Raw genomic sequence first — 16,057 nt, 5'->3', positions numbered from 1 at the left:
TGGTTGAGTAACCTCAGTGACATGCTGGGTGAGTAATCTCAGTGACATGCTGGTTGAGTAACCTCAGTAACATGCTGGTTGAGTAATCTCAGTGACATGCTGGTTGAGTAACCTCAGTGACATGCTGGTTGAGTAATCTCAGTGACATGCTGGGTGAGTAATCTCAGTGACATGCTGGTTGAGTAATCTCAGTGACATGCTGGTTGAGTAACCTCAGTGACATGCTGATTGAGTAATCTCAGTGACATGCTGGTTGAGTAATCTCAGTGACATGCTGGTTGAGTAACCTCAGTGACATGCTGGTTGAGTAACCTCAGTAACATGCTGGTTGAGTAATCTCAGTGACATGCTGGTTGAGTAACCTCAGTGACATGCTGGTTGAGTAATCTCAGTGACATGCTGGGTGAGTAATCTCAGTGACATGCTGGGTGAGTAATCTCAGTGACATGCTGGGTGAGTAATCTCAGTGACATGCTGGGTGAGTAACCTCAGTGACATGCTGGTTGAGTAATCTCAGTGACATGCTGGGTGAGTAATCTCAGTGACATGCTGGGTGAGTAACCTCAGTGACATGCTGATTGAGTACTTTCCAACAACACTAAGTATGGACTACTATAAACTACATCAAATATTGCCATTTTACAGAACCACAAATTATTCTATTAAAATAAAATAAAATGAAATCATATTTACACCAAATTCACTGCATGAAGCAGTTAGTTGCATTGTATAACACAGCATGAATGACATTCTGCACGTGCTACACCACAGATAAATGTAACCTAGAAAAGACCCAACTCCAGATATGCGACACTATCCATTTGTGTGCCTGTAATGACCCATCATTTGATCACTCAATAGCCTTAATAATATCATTCCCATTCCGTTCATTCTGAAACTGTGCTATGCTATAATGACACAGCTGCCTGCCTGCTTTGATTTGTCATAATGCAGAGTGGGGGAGGGGGCACTTTTCCTTCCTCTGCAGCACTGCAGGTACGGAGCCATGGGCAGGACAGAAAACACTGAGGTATCGGAGCTGCAGAACAGCCTTTTACCCGTTAATAATTCTCTGTCCATTGTCCTGGACGGTCCCGGTGGCGCTCACTACCCGGGTACTGGTTCGTTAGGAAGACAGTGCGCGCCAAATTAGGCTATACAGAGCTGCTCACCTCTCCTGGTGGTTCTCCATCTAATCTGAAAGTAAACAGGTGTAGTAAAACTACCTACCTTCATAAAAAACCAGGGGACTGTGTAATGCAGGGTCACTGTTAGGTAAATACGGCAACCTAGCGCAGACATATAGGGCAACAAGCGGTTTGCTTCAAAGAAATAATTTCGATATAGACTGGAGCTGACATTTACCACTGGAGATAACGGGTCATTTTGGAGGCTAACCCACTTTGAGTGACAATGAACCGAAGTAGGCTACATATCAGGCTGCGTCGAATATTTTCTCCATAAGATAAAATCAAACGAGAGAAAAAACGACTTGTACAAAACGTGTACACACCAGAGTTTGGTTGTTGGACGGCAGTTGAAAATTACAAAGTAAAAGCGAAATGTATTAATAGTAATGAGAGCGCCAAGGGGGCTCGAGCAGCTGGAGGAGAAAACTAGGGCATCTGTTTACCTGCGGCACGTGCGCACGACGACGTCTACTCGCAACAATGTATTTTATTTTACTGCAGGCTAGTGGGGGACTGGGGAGAGAGGAGCGCAGCAAGGGAAGGAGGGGGTAGGAGAGAATGAAGTGTAGGGGAGGGGGCTATGATAGAAAGAGTAGTGAGTGGTCTTTATTGCTCTCTCTCTCTCTCTTCCCTCGCGTCGGTGTTCCACTTTGTTATATTGTTGATGAGTGCTCTATTGATCTTCTACACACCAAGGATATTGTTTTACTCATAGCATCATTTAATACCAAGAAACTGGGGGAATTGGGAAACTGTGCACATAAATGAAATGCAGCATGCTTGGACTTTGGTCAGGATGCCAGTGAATGACATCTGCTTTTCCTAAAGAGAAGGGAAACAGTTTGGCTTTTCAGGGGGACTCTACCAATGGAAAATGAAGTAGAAGGTTAGATGTGTTTAGAGTATTTTTGTTGAACGGTGTTGTGGTGTATCTGTGTGTTATCTTCTGGTGACTAACAGGAGAAGTTAAGTTACACACGCTTTAGACTTTTTACTCGAAGGCTGACTCTGTATTGTTTCAAGACGAGTACTAGCATGTCACGTTCAGCAGTCTGTCTTGTCGTTTAACCTACTATTGTTGAGAATGTTGTGCGCTTTCTCAAAATGTTTAGTGTTGCTGTCTGTGACGGTCTCCTTCATTTCACATTGTAGCAGTAGAGTAGTTGGAACTAGCTTGTTTCTCTGTACTTTTTTAATCTGTCTCATTTTATGCCTTCATTTCTTTTTACAAAGTCAGTTCAACGGAAGCTTAGTATTTGTTTCAGCGCTATCCTTAACATGCAAGGGCTTCAAATTGCAGCATGGGTTCACAGCTTACTATCACATCATAAGTATTACTCACAAAGCAAGATTATCGACAGTTTATGTATAGCCTACGAACGAGATACTCTCAAAAAGCCTGAAAACCAGCATGTCTTTAACTCTAGTGCCGGTAGCACAATACACGAGCGCTAATTTCGCGTCATCCTTAAACTCAAAAGCAAGTTGATCAGGTAGGCTAAAGCAGGCTATCTTTTGCGTGCTTAGCTGATGCTAGAAAACTAATGAATAGTAACTGACTTATTTAGTAGTTCTCACGTGCTAATACAACGAGACCAAAGCAGTTTCACAACTGTGGCCTGGGCCATTGAAAGCATGCAGAAACACGCAAGATGGATATGATTTAGTGACCGAAGCTAAAACGATAGCATGACCGAACAACAGGATTCAACAGCCTCCTAGCCTGACTGCGCTAGACTTTTAAAATACATGAGTAACAAGAGGAGGGAAATGCCCTATTAGAAAACCATGAACAGCTCTGTAGTAACAAAACACTTCTGCAGTATAACGCTGAAGCCATGGGACAAAGTATTTCAAGTGTAACAGTGATTAAAAAGGCTTCTCTAGTAGGCTAGCAACTTATTCCACCTGTATGCAATAACGTTTTCAGAACCACAAGGCTTTGGTCAGCGACTCTAACAGTTGAGACAGGGATGCTTCAGAACCATGGTGCTATGGACAGCGACTCTAACAGTTGAGACAGGGATGCTTCAGAACCATGGTGCTATGGTCAGCGACTCTAACAGTTGAGACAGGGATGCTTCAGAACCATGGTGCTATGGACAGCGACTCTAACAGTTGAGACAGGGATGCTTCAGAACCATGGTGCTATGGACAGCGACTCTAACAGTTGAGACAGGGATGCTTCAGAACCATGGTGCTATGGTCAGCGACTCTAACAGTTGAGACAGGGATGCTTCAGAACCATGGTGCTATGGTCAGCGACTCTAACAGTTGAGACAGGGATGCTTCAGAACCATGGTGCTATGGACAGCGACTCTAACAGTTGAGACAGGGATGCTTCAGAACCATGGTGCTATTGACAGCGACTCTAACAGTTGAGACAGGGATGCTTCAGAACCATGGTGCTATGGACAGCGACTCTAACAGTTGAGACAGGGATGTTTCAGAACCATGGTGCTATGGACAGCGACTCTAACAGTTGAGACAGGGATGCTTCAGAACCACAGGGCTTTGGACAGCGACTCTAACAGTTGAGACAGGGATGCTTCAGAACCATGGTGCTATGGACAGCGACTCTAACAGTTGAGACAGGGATGCTTCAGAACCATGGTGCTATGGACAGCGACTCTAACAGTTAAGACAGGGATGCTTCAGAACCATGGTGCTATGGACAGCGACATTAACAGTTGAGACAGGGATGCTTCAGAACCATGGTGCTATGGACAGCGACATTAACAGTTGAGACAGGGATGCTTCAGAACCATGGTGCTATGGACAGCGACTCTAACAGTTGAGACAGGGATGTTTCAGAACCACAGGGCTTTGGACAGCGACTCTAACAGTTGAGACAGGGATGCTTCAGAACCATGGTGCTATGGACAGCGACTCTAACAGTTGAGACAGGGATGTTTCAGAACCATGGTGCTATGGACAGCGACTCTAACAGTTGAGACAGGGATGTTTAAGAACCATGGGGCTATGGGCAGCGACTCTAACAGTTGAGACAGGGATGCTTCAGAACCATGGTGCTATGGACAGCGACTCTAACAGTTGAGACAGGGATGCTTCAGAACCATGGTGCTATGGTCAGCGACTCTAACAGTTGAGACAGGGATGCTTCAGAACCATGGTGCTATGGTCAGCGACTCTAACAGTTGAGACAGGGATGCTTCAGAACCATGGTGCTATTGACAGCGACTCTAACAGTTGAGACAGGGATGCTTCAGAACCACAGGGCTTTGGACAGCGACTCTAACAGTTGAGACAGGGATGCTTCAGAACCATGGTGCTATGGACAGCGACTCTAACAGTTGAGACAGGGATGCTTCAGAACCATGGTGCTATGGACAGCGACTCTAACAGTTGAGACAGGGATGCTTCAGAACCATGGTGCTATGGACAGCGACATTAACAGTTGAGACAGGGATGCTTCAGAACCATGGTGCTATGGACAGCGACATTAACAGTTGAGACAGGGATGCTTCAGAACCATGGTGCTATGGACAGCGACTCTAACAGTTGAGACAGGGATGTTTCAGAACCACAGGGCTTTGGACAGCGACTCTAACAGTTGAGACAGGGATGCTTCAGAACCATGGTGCTATGGACAGCGACTCTAACAGTTGAGACAGGGATGTTTCAGAACCATGGTGCTATGGACAGCGACTCTAACAGTTGAGACAGGGATGCTTCAGAACCATGGTGATATGGACAGCGACTCTAACAGTTGAGACAGGGATGTTTAAGAACCATGGGGCTATGGGCAGCGACTCTAACAGTTGAGACAGGGATGTTTCAGAACCATGGTGCTATGGACAGCGACTCTAACAGTTGAGACAGGGATGCTTCAGAACCATGGTGCTATGGACAGCGACTCTAACAGTTGAGACAGGGATGCTTCAGAACCATGGTGCTTTGGACAGCGACTCTAACAGTTGAGACACAGATGCTTCAGAACCATGGTGCTATGGACAGCGACTCTAACAGTTGAGACACAGATGCTTCAGAACCATGGTGCTATGGACAGCGACATTAACCCTTGTGTATTGTGAAACGTCTGCAGGACACATACTATAATATTATTTTAGATCCTCCAGTCATGTTTAATAACTGTATAACAGTTCTGTTGGTTTGAATGTACACTCTGAATGTAGCCTATCACTCATGTATAGGCAAATTCCCCTCTCCAAAATTATACTTGTTGCTTGTCTATTCTTAACCCTCTAAAAAAGCCCTGTTGAGTTGGTGTTACATGACTCAGAATAACAGAACTTTATAGTAGCATGTGCAGGCAGTTTATGCTGTAAGAAACAGACGTTGGTAGATGTCAATTCTTTACAGTAATGATGACAAAACACAGAAAGCAGAGAGGCTATTATAATTTGCCAAGCGTAGTTTGTTTCAAATGCAATTGTAATAATATACTGCTGCAGGAGTTTGTCCATTTAGAAATGTTTGATGAAATGAGAGCAGCTCCAGTGAAGTGGAAATGCTTACCAGGGCTTGACTTTACCCCAGCACATAGCTTTACCCCAGGGCATGGCTTTTCCCAGGGCATGGCTTTAGCCCAGGGCATGACTTTACCCCAGCACATGGCTTTACCCCAGGGCATGGCTTTATCCCAGGGCATGGCTTTACCCCAGGGCATGGCTTTAGCCCAGGGCATGGCTTTACCCCAGGTTATGACTTTACCCCAGCACATGGCTTTACCCCAGGGCATGGCTTTATCCCAGGGCATGGCTTTAGCCCAGGGCATGACTTTATCCCAGGGCATGGCTTTAGCCCAGGGCATAGCTTTATCCCAGGGCATGGCTTTACCCCAGGGCATGGCTTTAACCCAGGGAATAGCTTTATCCCAGGGCATGACTTTACCCCAGGGCATGGCTTTATCCCAGGGCATAGCTTTATCACAGGGCATGGCTTTATCCTAGGGCATGGCTTTACCCCAGGGCATGGCTTTACCCCAGGGCATGGCTTTACCCCAGGGCATGGCTTTACCCCAGGGCATGGCTTTATCCCGGGGCATGGCTTTACCCCAGGGCATGGCTTTACCCCAGGGCATGGCTTTATCCCAGGGCATGGCTTTATACCAGGGCATGGCTTTTCCCCAGGGCATGGCTTTACCCCAGGGCATGGCTTTATACCAGGGCATGGCTTTATACCAGGGCATGGCTTTTCCCCAGGGCATGGCTTTACCCCAGGGCATGGCTTTACCCCAGGGCATGGCTTTACCCCAGGGCATGGCTTTATACCAGGGCATGGCTTTACCCCAGGGCATGGCTTTACCCCAGGGCATGACTTTACCCCAGGGCATAGCTTTATCCCAGGGCATGGCTTTATCCCAGGGCATGGCTTTACCCCAGGGCATGGCTTTACCCCAGGGCATGGCTTTATCCCAGGGCAAGGCTTTATCCCAGGGCATGGCTTTACCCCAGGGCATGGCTTTACCCCAGGGCATGGCTTTATCCCAGGGCATGGCTTTACCCCAGGGCATGGCTTTACCCCAGGGCATGGCTTTAGCCCAGGGCATGGCTTTATCCCAGGGCATGGCTTTACCCCAGGGCATGGCTTTACCCCAGGGCATGGCTTTAGCCCAGGGCATGGCTTTACAGTACTAGAACCTGTGGAAGGAGTAAATGGAAATGTATCTTTAGAGAAAAGGGTTCATTTGTATCTCTTCTCTATGCTTCCCCTTAAGCTGCGGAGGCAACTTGTGATAACCAAATTCATGTTCACACACATAATCAACACGACTGAAGTGTTTAGTGAGATGTAACATTCCCTTTAACTTTCTCTTAACATTGTTGAGCAAAAAAATGTATGTGTAACTCTTCAATAGCTTTACCATATAATTTGTGGTCATTAGGATTTGCCCCTTTTTTTTCAATTTTTGCCTAAAATGACATACCCAAATCTAACTGCCTGTAACTCAGGCCCTGAAGCAAGGATATGCATATTATTGGTACCATTTGAAAGGAAACACGTTGAAGTTTGTAGAAATGTGAAAGGAATGTAGGAGAATAATACACAATAGATCTGGTAAAAGATAATACAAAGAAAAAGCCAACCGTTCGTTTTTTATTTTGTTTGTACCATCATCTTTGAAATGCAAGAGAAAGGCCATAATGTATTATTCCAGCCCAGGTGAAATTTATATTTTGACCACTAGATGACAGCAGTGTATGTGCAAAGTTTTAGACTGATCCAATGAACCATTGTATTTCTGTTAAAAATGTTGTGTCAAGACTGCCCGAATGTGCCTAATTTGTTTATTAATAGCTTTTCATGTTCAAAACTGTGCACTCTCCTCAAACAATAGCATGGTATTCTTTCACTGTAATAGCTACTATCAATTGGACAGTGCAGTTAGATTAATCATCATTTAAGCTTTTTGCCAATAACAGATATGTCTATGTCCTGGGAAATGTTCTTGTTACTTATAACCTCATGCTAATGGCATTAGCCTACATTAGCTCAACCGTCCCGTGGACGGGACACCGATCCCGAAGAAGTTTTAATAGCTAATCCTTTACTCTCAGCCTTTAGTCAGGCCGATCGCAGTAAACATATCATACCTCAAGTCAGAACTATTACTTTACACTGCTGTGACACATGCAGTGATTTAGGACTTCTGTTTGTCTGACTAACAACTGTAAGCTGTGCTTTCATACAGCTGCATGGGGTATTGTTGTCATTTATCATAGTGTTATTCCATGTGTCATGTTTACGATAGAACTTTCATGGTTTTAGGGCTACGATACTGTAGGGCTATGAAGCAGCATTTACTATAGCTGAGATGTGTTGTATGGGCGTCAGGTACCCTAACGGTTAGGAGCATTGGGCCATTAACCCAAAGGTCTCTATTTCGGATCCCCGAGCCGACTAGGTGAAACATCTGTCAATGTACCCTTGAGCAAGGCACTTAACCCCAACATCTCCTGTAAGTTGCTCTGGATAAGAGTGTCTGGTAAATGACTAAAATGTGAAAGAGAATATGGTGTAATGGACTTGGTGTGAGTGCTAAAGCTCTCTAACTACAGGTCAGATTACAGCTCTTGAGAATGTTTAAAAGGACCTCTAACACAATTGATGGAGTGCAGTCCTGCTTCTTACTCTACCCATTTGACTCGTTTTTTTCTCTCCAATTAATCCTCATAATTTGATTTTATTTTTGTGGCTTCAAGCATAAAATACATTGTAGGCATGCAATTTTCTGTATGAATGCAATTCATTCTTATGACATTCAGCACTTGTAAACTACTCAGCATTTATTATGTTTTGGACAGTAATTCCAGAAACATTTTGTCCAGTCCACATTTTGTGGATCTGTTGGTTAACACTGCGGATGGTTGGAAACCTGTTTGCCAGCAGCATTTAGAAAATGGTCTTGATCTATGAAAAGCCTGCTTTCTCAAGGACTATGGACTGGTGCTTGTTGATTGATTTTGTCCAGTGGCTCTCAGCCCTCCTACCATATAAGCCAATGGAATGTTGTGGGGCAGAACACACAGGAATGACAAATCTTGGTCATAATATACTAGTTAGTACATCAGTAGGAGTGAGGGTTCATCTGCAGACTCCCCTGTAAAAACATGTAAGAAATGTTGTTGTCTTGCATGTTGTTGTTGTTTTGCCAGCACTACACAGCTGATTAAAATCCACTCAAGCTTTGATTATTTTAATCAGCTGTGTAGTGCAAGGGCAAAAACCAAAATGTGCACCCAGGGGGCCCCAGGACCCTAGGCCACAGGCTGATGGACTATATCACTGCATTGATCTCGTTAGTATTGTATCATTTAGTATTCTGCCTCCAGCTGACGCTTTAACGTCCTACGTATTAGAACAATTGCTAAGCAAAGAATATACATGTACAGGTCTAGTGTGATTTCTTATGTGCCACATTCTATGGTGCACAGCATCATTTGCTATAATCATAGGTTATGTGTAGGAATTAGTAAAGCAGATATTTGTCATTTTCTGTAATAGCAGATAACAAGCAGTACTTCGTCTTTGTGTTGTCTCTTCTCGCGGCATTTCACTGGCTTGTAGAGCAGTCCGAAATATAGAGTACCTCCTCAGTCTTGATGTTGAATTGAAATTGGCCTGCCTCTCCCCGGGACCTGGACTGATGCCATGAGGCCAGACGCATGCTACCTGATGAGCTTATTTACAACCTTCCCAGACAGGACTTCCGTATTAGGAGGAGACAGACTTATGTGTGAACTATAAAGCATCTGGCTTTTTTTATTTAGACTGTGGAGCTGTTTGCTCCTCTATTTTTATGTATGTAAAATCCTATAGAAATGACTCAAATGTAAAAAACCTGTTGCATGAATGGTCAGTTTCTAACTGAATAAGACACTGATAGAGGAAATGCTTTGACTAAATGTGTGTTGTTTTACATTAGTCAATACTAATATGTTGCAATAGAAGGTGAATAGCCTGCATTTTCTACGTTGTTCTGATGATATATAGGCAACTGTTCTTGTTAACCATTACAGTGCAACATTACAGTGCAATCAATGCTAAATAGATTTGCTTCTGCAGAATTGATTTGCGATGAAGGTCCCAGGGTTACAAAACAATGTTATTATATAGCGAGGTTGGTTAAACCAACAACATTGAAATTACAATAATAAAAGCCACATCAATAGACTGCACTTCTACTCTCACTGACCCCTATAATCACTACATGACATTGGATTCTATGTAGTGTTCTCAGTAGGAAATGTCTGGTGTTCTTCTGGTTTTGACCCATGCTAACCCTTGCTGTTGTTTGTGTTACTTTGTTGGGTTTAAGCTGACACAATGGCTTTAAACTGGGTCAATGTTTTATTTTGAAATGAATGCACTCTCCCAAAGAGAACTGAGATGAAATTGAAAACTGAGAGGAGATTACCTTATCTTATTTCTGTGGTCTTAATCCTTGGTATTTTCAAACCTCTCATCAATATTCTATACTCTGTCCAGGAGAAAGAATACTGCACGTAAACCCATTAGAAGCTGAAGGAAGAGGACAACACTATTAAAGAAAAAAAGACACAATGGACAGAACCAACAAAGCTGGTCATTATGCCAAAGAAAGGCAACTTGGCCTTTGATTATCAGTGTACCCATGGGTCCCAGCTGTGTGGGCCTGCGCCAGATGGCCTCGCAACCTCTTCCTTTAGACAGACACAAATACCAGCTTCTGTCAATCAGGATAATATACTGCACAATCACAGACTCGGAGAGAGGAAGGACTGGTCTTATTACTTAGCTACATGTGGGGGTTTGATATAACCACAGTCTTTAACTGGTACAGAACATGTGGGGGTTTGATATAACCACAGTCTTTAACTGGTACAGAACATGTGGGGGTTTGATATAACCACAGTCTTTAACTGGTACAGAACATGTGGGGGTTTGATATAACCACAGTCTTTAACTGGTACAGAACATGTGGGGGTTTGATACAACCACAGTCTTTAACTGGTACAGAACATGTGGGGGTTTGATATAACCACAGTCTTTAACTGGTACAGAACATGTGGGGTTTGATATAACCAGTCTTTAACTGGTACAGAACATGTGGGGGTTTGATATAACCACAGTCTTTAACTGGTACAGAACATGTGGGGGTTTGATACAACCACAGTCTTTAACTGGTACAGAACATGTGGGGGTTTGATATAACCACAGTCTTTAACTGGTACAGAACATGTGGGGTTTGATATAACCACAGTCTTTAACTGGTACAGAACATGTGGGGGTTTGATATAACCACAGTCTTTAACTGGTACAGAACATGTGGGGGTTTGATATAACCACAGTCTTTAACTGGTACAGAACATGTGGGGTTTGATATAACCACAGTCTTTAACTGGTACAGAACATGTGGGGGTTTGATATAACCACAGTCTTTAACTGGTACAGAACATGTGGGGGTTTGATATAACCACAGTCTTTAACTGGTACAGAACATGTGGGGTTTGATATAACCACAGTCTTTAACTGGTACAGAACATGTGGGGGTTTGATATAACCACAGTCTTTAACTGGTACAGAACATGTGGGGGTTTGATATAACCACAGTCTTTAACTGGTACAGAACATGTGGGGGTTTGATATAACCACAGTCTTTAACTGGTACAGAACATGTGGGGGTTTGATATAACCACAGTCTTTAACTGGTACAGAACATGTGGGGGTTTGATATAACCACAGTCTTTAACTGGTACAGAACATGTGGGGGTTTGATATAACCACAGTCTTTAACTGGTACAGAACATGTGGGGGTTTGATATAACCACAGTCTTTAACTGGTACAGAACATGTGGGGGTTTGATATAACCACAGTCTTTAACTGGTACAGAAGATGTGGGGGTTTGATATAACCACAGTCTTTAACTGGTACAGAACATGTGGGGGTTTGATATAACTACAGTCTTTAACTGGTACAGAACATGTGGGGGTTTGATATAACTACAGTCTTTAACTGGTACAGAACATGTGGGGGTTTGATATAACCACAGTCTTTAACTGGTACAGAACATGTGGGGGTTTGATACAACCACAGTCTTTAACTGGTACAGAACATGTGGGGTTTGATATAACCACAGTCTTTAACTGGTACAGAACATGTGGGGGTTTGATATAACCACAGTCTTTAACTGGTACAGAACATGTGGGGGTTTGATATAACCACAGTCTTTAACTGGTACAGAACATGTGGGGGTTTGATATAACCACAGTCTTTAACTGGTACAGAACATGTGGGCGTTCGCTACAGTGGCAGCATAGAGATAATGATGAGGTCCAACAGGTTTGATTGGCATTAGAAGACACACAGGTTGGTATGTGACTGTGAGGATGATTAAAGATGTCAGCTCATACTCTGCCAACCCATAGCTCTACACAGAGAATGTAAACACGGGGCCCCAGCAGTCCATTAGTCTTAAAGAAACAGTGCTAGTGTGAGTCTAGCTCTTTGTGATTCAGTGTTGTTATTTGTTAGTATCCAGACTATTCTCTTTCACTCCTAAGAACACTGGGGTCCCAGCAGACTGCCTGGACGTGTAGCATATTCTCTCCATGTCAACGGCCAGACACAGCATGTCTGTATGGTCATGCCTATCGGGAGGCTGATTAGAGTCTGGTGGAATGAATGTTCAGTAGCAAACACATTTGTAGTAAAACTGTGGATAAGGGGGACAGAATATTTATTTTCATTGATGCCTAGCTAGTCTCCTGTGGCCTTCCACATGCCTTCCACTCCATGCTACTACATCATACATTGAGAGCTAATTAACTGCAAATACACTATACAGTACCGGTAAAAAGTATAGACACACCTACTCATTCAAAGGTTTTTCTTTATATTGACTATGTTCTACATTGTAGAATAATAGTGAAGACATCAAAACTATGAAATAACATAGGAATTGTGAAAATCTGAGTTTAACTGTATTTGGCTAAGGTGTATGTAAACATCCGACTTCAGCTGTAGTAACCAAAAAAGTGTTAAACAAATCAAACTATATTTTAGATTTTAGATTCTTCAAAGTAGCCACCCTTTGCCTTGATGACAGCTTTGCACACTCTTGGCATTCTCTCAACCAGCTTCACATGTCTTGAAGGTGTTCCCACATATGCTGAGCACTTGTTGGCTGGTTTTCCTTCAATCTGCAGTCCAACTCATCCCAAACCATCGCAGTTGAGGTTGAGTGAATGTGGAGGCCAGGTCATCTGATGCAGCACTCCATCACTCTGCTTCTTGGTCAAATAGCCCTTACACAGCCTGGAGGTGTGTTGGGTCATTGTCCTATTGAAAAACAAATGATAGTCCCACTAAGCCCAAACCAGATGGGATGGCGTATCGCTGCAGAATGTTGTGGTAGCTATGCTGGTTAAGTGTGCCTTGAATTCTAAATAAATCACTGACAGTGTCACCAGCAAAGCACCCCCACACCATCACACCTCCTGCTCCATGCTTCATGGTGGTAACTACACATGTGGAGATCATCCATTCACCTTTCACTGTGTCTCACAAAGACGTGGAGGTTGGAACCAAAAATCTCAAATTTGGACTCCAGACCAAAGTTCAGATTTCCACCGCTCTAATGTCCATTGCTCATGTTTGTTGGCCCAAACAAGTCTCTACTTCTTATTGGTGTCCGTTAGAAGTTGTTTCTTTGCAGCAATTCCACCATGAAGGCCTGGTTCACACAGTCTCCTCTGAACAGTTGATTGAGTTGAGATGTCTATTACTTGAACTCTGTGAAGCATTTATTTGGGCTGCAATTTCTGAGGCTGGAGCTCTAATGAACGTATCCTCTGCAGCAGAGGTAACTCTGGGTCTTCCTTTCCTGTGGTGGTCCTCATGAGAGTCAGTTTCATCATAGCGCTTGATGGTTTTTGCGACTGCACTTGAAGAAACTTTAAAAGTTCTTGAAATTTTCCACGTTGACTGACCTTCATGTCTTAAAGTAAGGATGGACTGTCATTTCTCTTTGCTTATTTGAGCTGTTCTTACCATAATATGGGCTTGGTCTTTTACCAAATAGGGCTAGCTTCTATATACCAACCCTACCTTGTCACAAAACAACTTATTGGCTCAAACTCATTAAGAAGGAAAGAAATTCCACAAATTAACTTTTAACAAGGCACACCTGTTAATTTAAATGCTTTCCAGGTGACTGACTACCTTGTGAAGCTGGTTGAGAGAATGCCAAGAGTGTGTAAAGCTGTCATCAAGGCATTTTTTAATAATTTTGTATTTAACCTTTATTTAACTAGGCAAGTCAGTTAATAACAAATTCTTATTTACAATGACCGCCTACCCCGGCCAAATCCGGACGACGTTGGTCCAATTGTGCGCCGCCCTATGGGACTCCCAATCACGGCTGGATGTGATTCAGCTTGGATGTTGGCTACTTTGAAGAAACTCAAATCTAAAACATATTTTGATTGGTTTAACAGGTTTTTGGTTACTACATGATTCCATATGCGTTAATTAATAGTTTTGATGTCTTCACTATTATTCTACAATGTAGAAAATAATAAAAAATAAAGAAAAACTCTGGAATGAGTAGGTGTGTCCAAACTTTTGAATGGTACTCTATATACAAAAGTATGTGGACACCCCTTTGAAACGAGTGGATTTGGCTATTTCAGCGACACCCGTTGCTGACAGGTGTATAAAATGAGCAAACAGCCATGCAATCTCCATAGACAAACATTGTCAGTAGAATGGCCTTACTGAAGAGCTCAATGACTTTATACATGGCACCATCATAGGATGCCACCTTTCCAACAAGTCAGTTTGTCATGTTTCTGCCCTGCTAGAGCTGCCCCGGTCAACTTTAAGTGCTGTTATTGTGAACTGGAAACGTCTAGGAGCAACAACTTCTCAGCCGCGAAGTGGTAGGCCACACAAGCTCACAGAATGAGACCGCCGAGTGCTGAAGAACGTAAAAATCATCTGTCCTCCGTTGTGACTCACTACCAAGTTTCAAACTGCCTCTAGAAGCAACGTCAGCACAATCACTGTTCATCGGGAGTTTCATGAAATGGGTTTCCATGACCGAGCAGCCGCACACAAGCCTAAGAACACCATGCGCAATGCCAAGTGTCGGCTAGAGTAGTGTAAAGCTTGCCCCCATTGGACTCTGGAGCAGTGGAAACACGTTCTCTGGAGTGATGAATCACGCTTCTCCATCTGGCAGTCCTACCTGCCCCAATGCATAGTGCCAACTGTACAGTTAGGTGGATGAGGAATAATGGTCTGGGGCTAATTTTGATGGTCCAGGCTAGGCCTGGTTCACTGACCTCAACCCCATTGAACACATTTGGAACACCGACTGCGAGCCAGGCCTAATCGCCCAACATCAGTGCCCGACCTCACTAATGCTCGTGGCTGAATGGAATCAAGCCCCACAGCAATGTTCCAACATCTAGTGGAAAGCCTTCCCAGAAGAGTGGAAGCTGTTTTTGCAGCAAAGGGGGGACCAACTTCATATTAATGCCCATGATTTTGGAATGAGATGTTCGACGAGCAGGTGTCCACATACTTTTGGCCATGTAGTGTATGTGCTTGATAAGCTCCTTGTACCTTGTTCGCCCAATCTATCACAGAGTGACCTAATGTCTCCAAAATAGATTCATGTAAAACAGTGTGTCTGTGTTGCGCTCGCTCAGCCTGGGCAGTGTGTATCTGCAGGGAAATAGACAGTGGCCTCATATCCCATGGCTAGGACAGAGAGCTGTTCTCTACTGCACTGATGCTCCAAAAGTCCTCACACACATTACTTGAAGCTTTGGACTTTAGACTATACCTGACGTGTTGATATTAGTACTGTTGTTCCCTTCTCACTTACTTATTAAGGTGTTATGTAGTGTCTATGGAGTGTCTATGTAGTATCTATGTAGTGTCTGCACTGGCTGTGTAGGATGAAGGAGCCTGTAGAATTTTGGCCTGTTGGCCTGTTCTTCAGTTCAGCCCAGCAGCTCAAAGAGCGAGAGCAGATGGCTGACATGTCACAGAGTTGTGACAGATGGTGGGGGGGGGGGGGGGGCTGCAGGGTGACACTCAGGGGAACTATAGACCGACTACCATGTCAGCAGGGACCCCAACACATATGGTCCCAGGGTGCTGTTAATGAGAGTCACAGTGGAGCAGAGGATGATTTGGACAGGTAGAGGTGTTGTCACATTCGCCATATGCTTAGCATGCATGATCCTCACTGACCTTAGAGGACTCAGGCAGTGGTGTTATTATAGGGTTCCCATGATCCTCACTGACCTTAGAGGACTCAGGCAGTGGTGTTATTATAGGGTTCCCATGATCCTCACTGACCTTAGAGGACTCAGGCAGTGGTGTTATT

At 43.8% G+C, this 16,057-nt stretch overlaps 1 protein-coding gene across 5 annotated transcripts in view; it reads left to right on the top strand.

Moving 5' to 3' along the window:
- Positions 1-16,057, top strand: part of LOC115165769 (calmodulin-binding transcription activator 1-like) — a 49,231-nt gene that overhangs the window by 11,986 nt on the left and 21,188 nt on the right. Inside the window, exon 1 of one of the 5 annotated variants that reach the window (XM_029719124.1) lies at positions 1,158-1,211. The exons of 3 other annotated variants lie outside the window; for them this stretch is intronic. Coding sequence is in view for 1 of the 2 variants with exons in the window: in XM_029719123.1 (XP_029574983.1) it covers positions 2,058-2,076 (19 nt within the window). In the remaining variant the exon portion in view is untranslated. Of the gene's footprint in view, positions 1-1,157; positions 1,212-1,815; positions 2,077-16,057 lie in introns of those variants that run through there. One more of the 5 variants, XM_029719123.1, reaches the window with a different exon arrangement.

Source organism: Salmo trutta, chromosome 28, assembly GCF_901001165.1.
Source record: "Salmo trutta chromosome 28, fSalTru1.1, whole genome shotgun sequence".
Lineage (NCBI taxonomy): Eukaryota > Metazoa > Chordata > Actinopteri > Salmoniformes > Salmonidae > Salmo > Salmo trutta.
The sequence above is the reverse complement of the archived record's forward strand: the minus strand, read 5'-3'. Positions and strand labels throughout refer to the sequence as shown.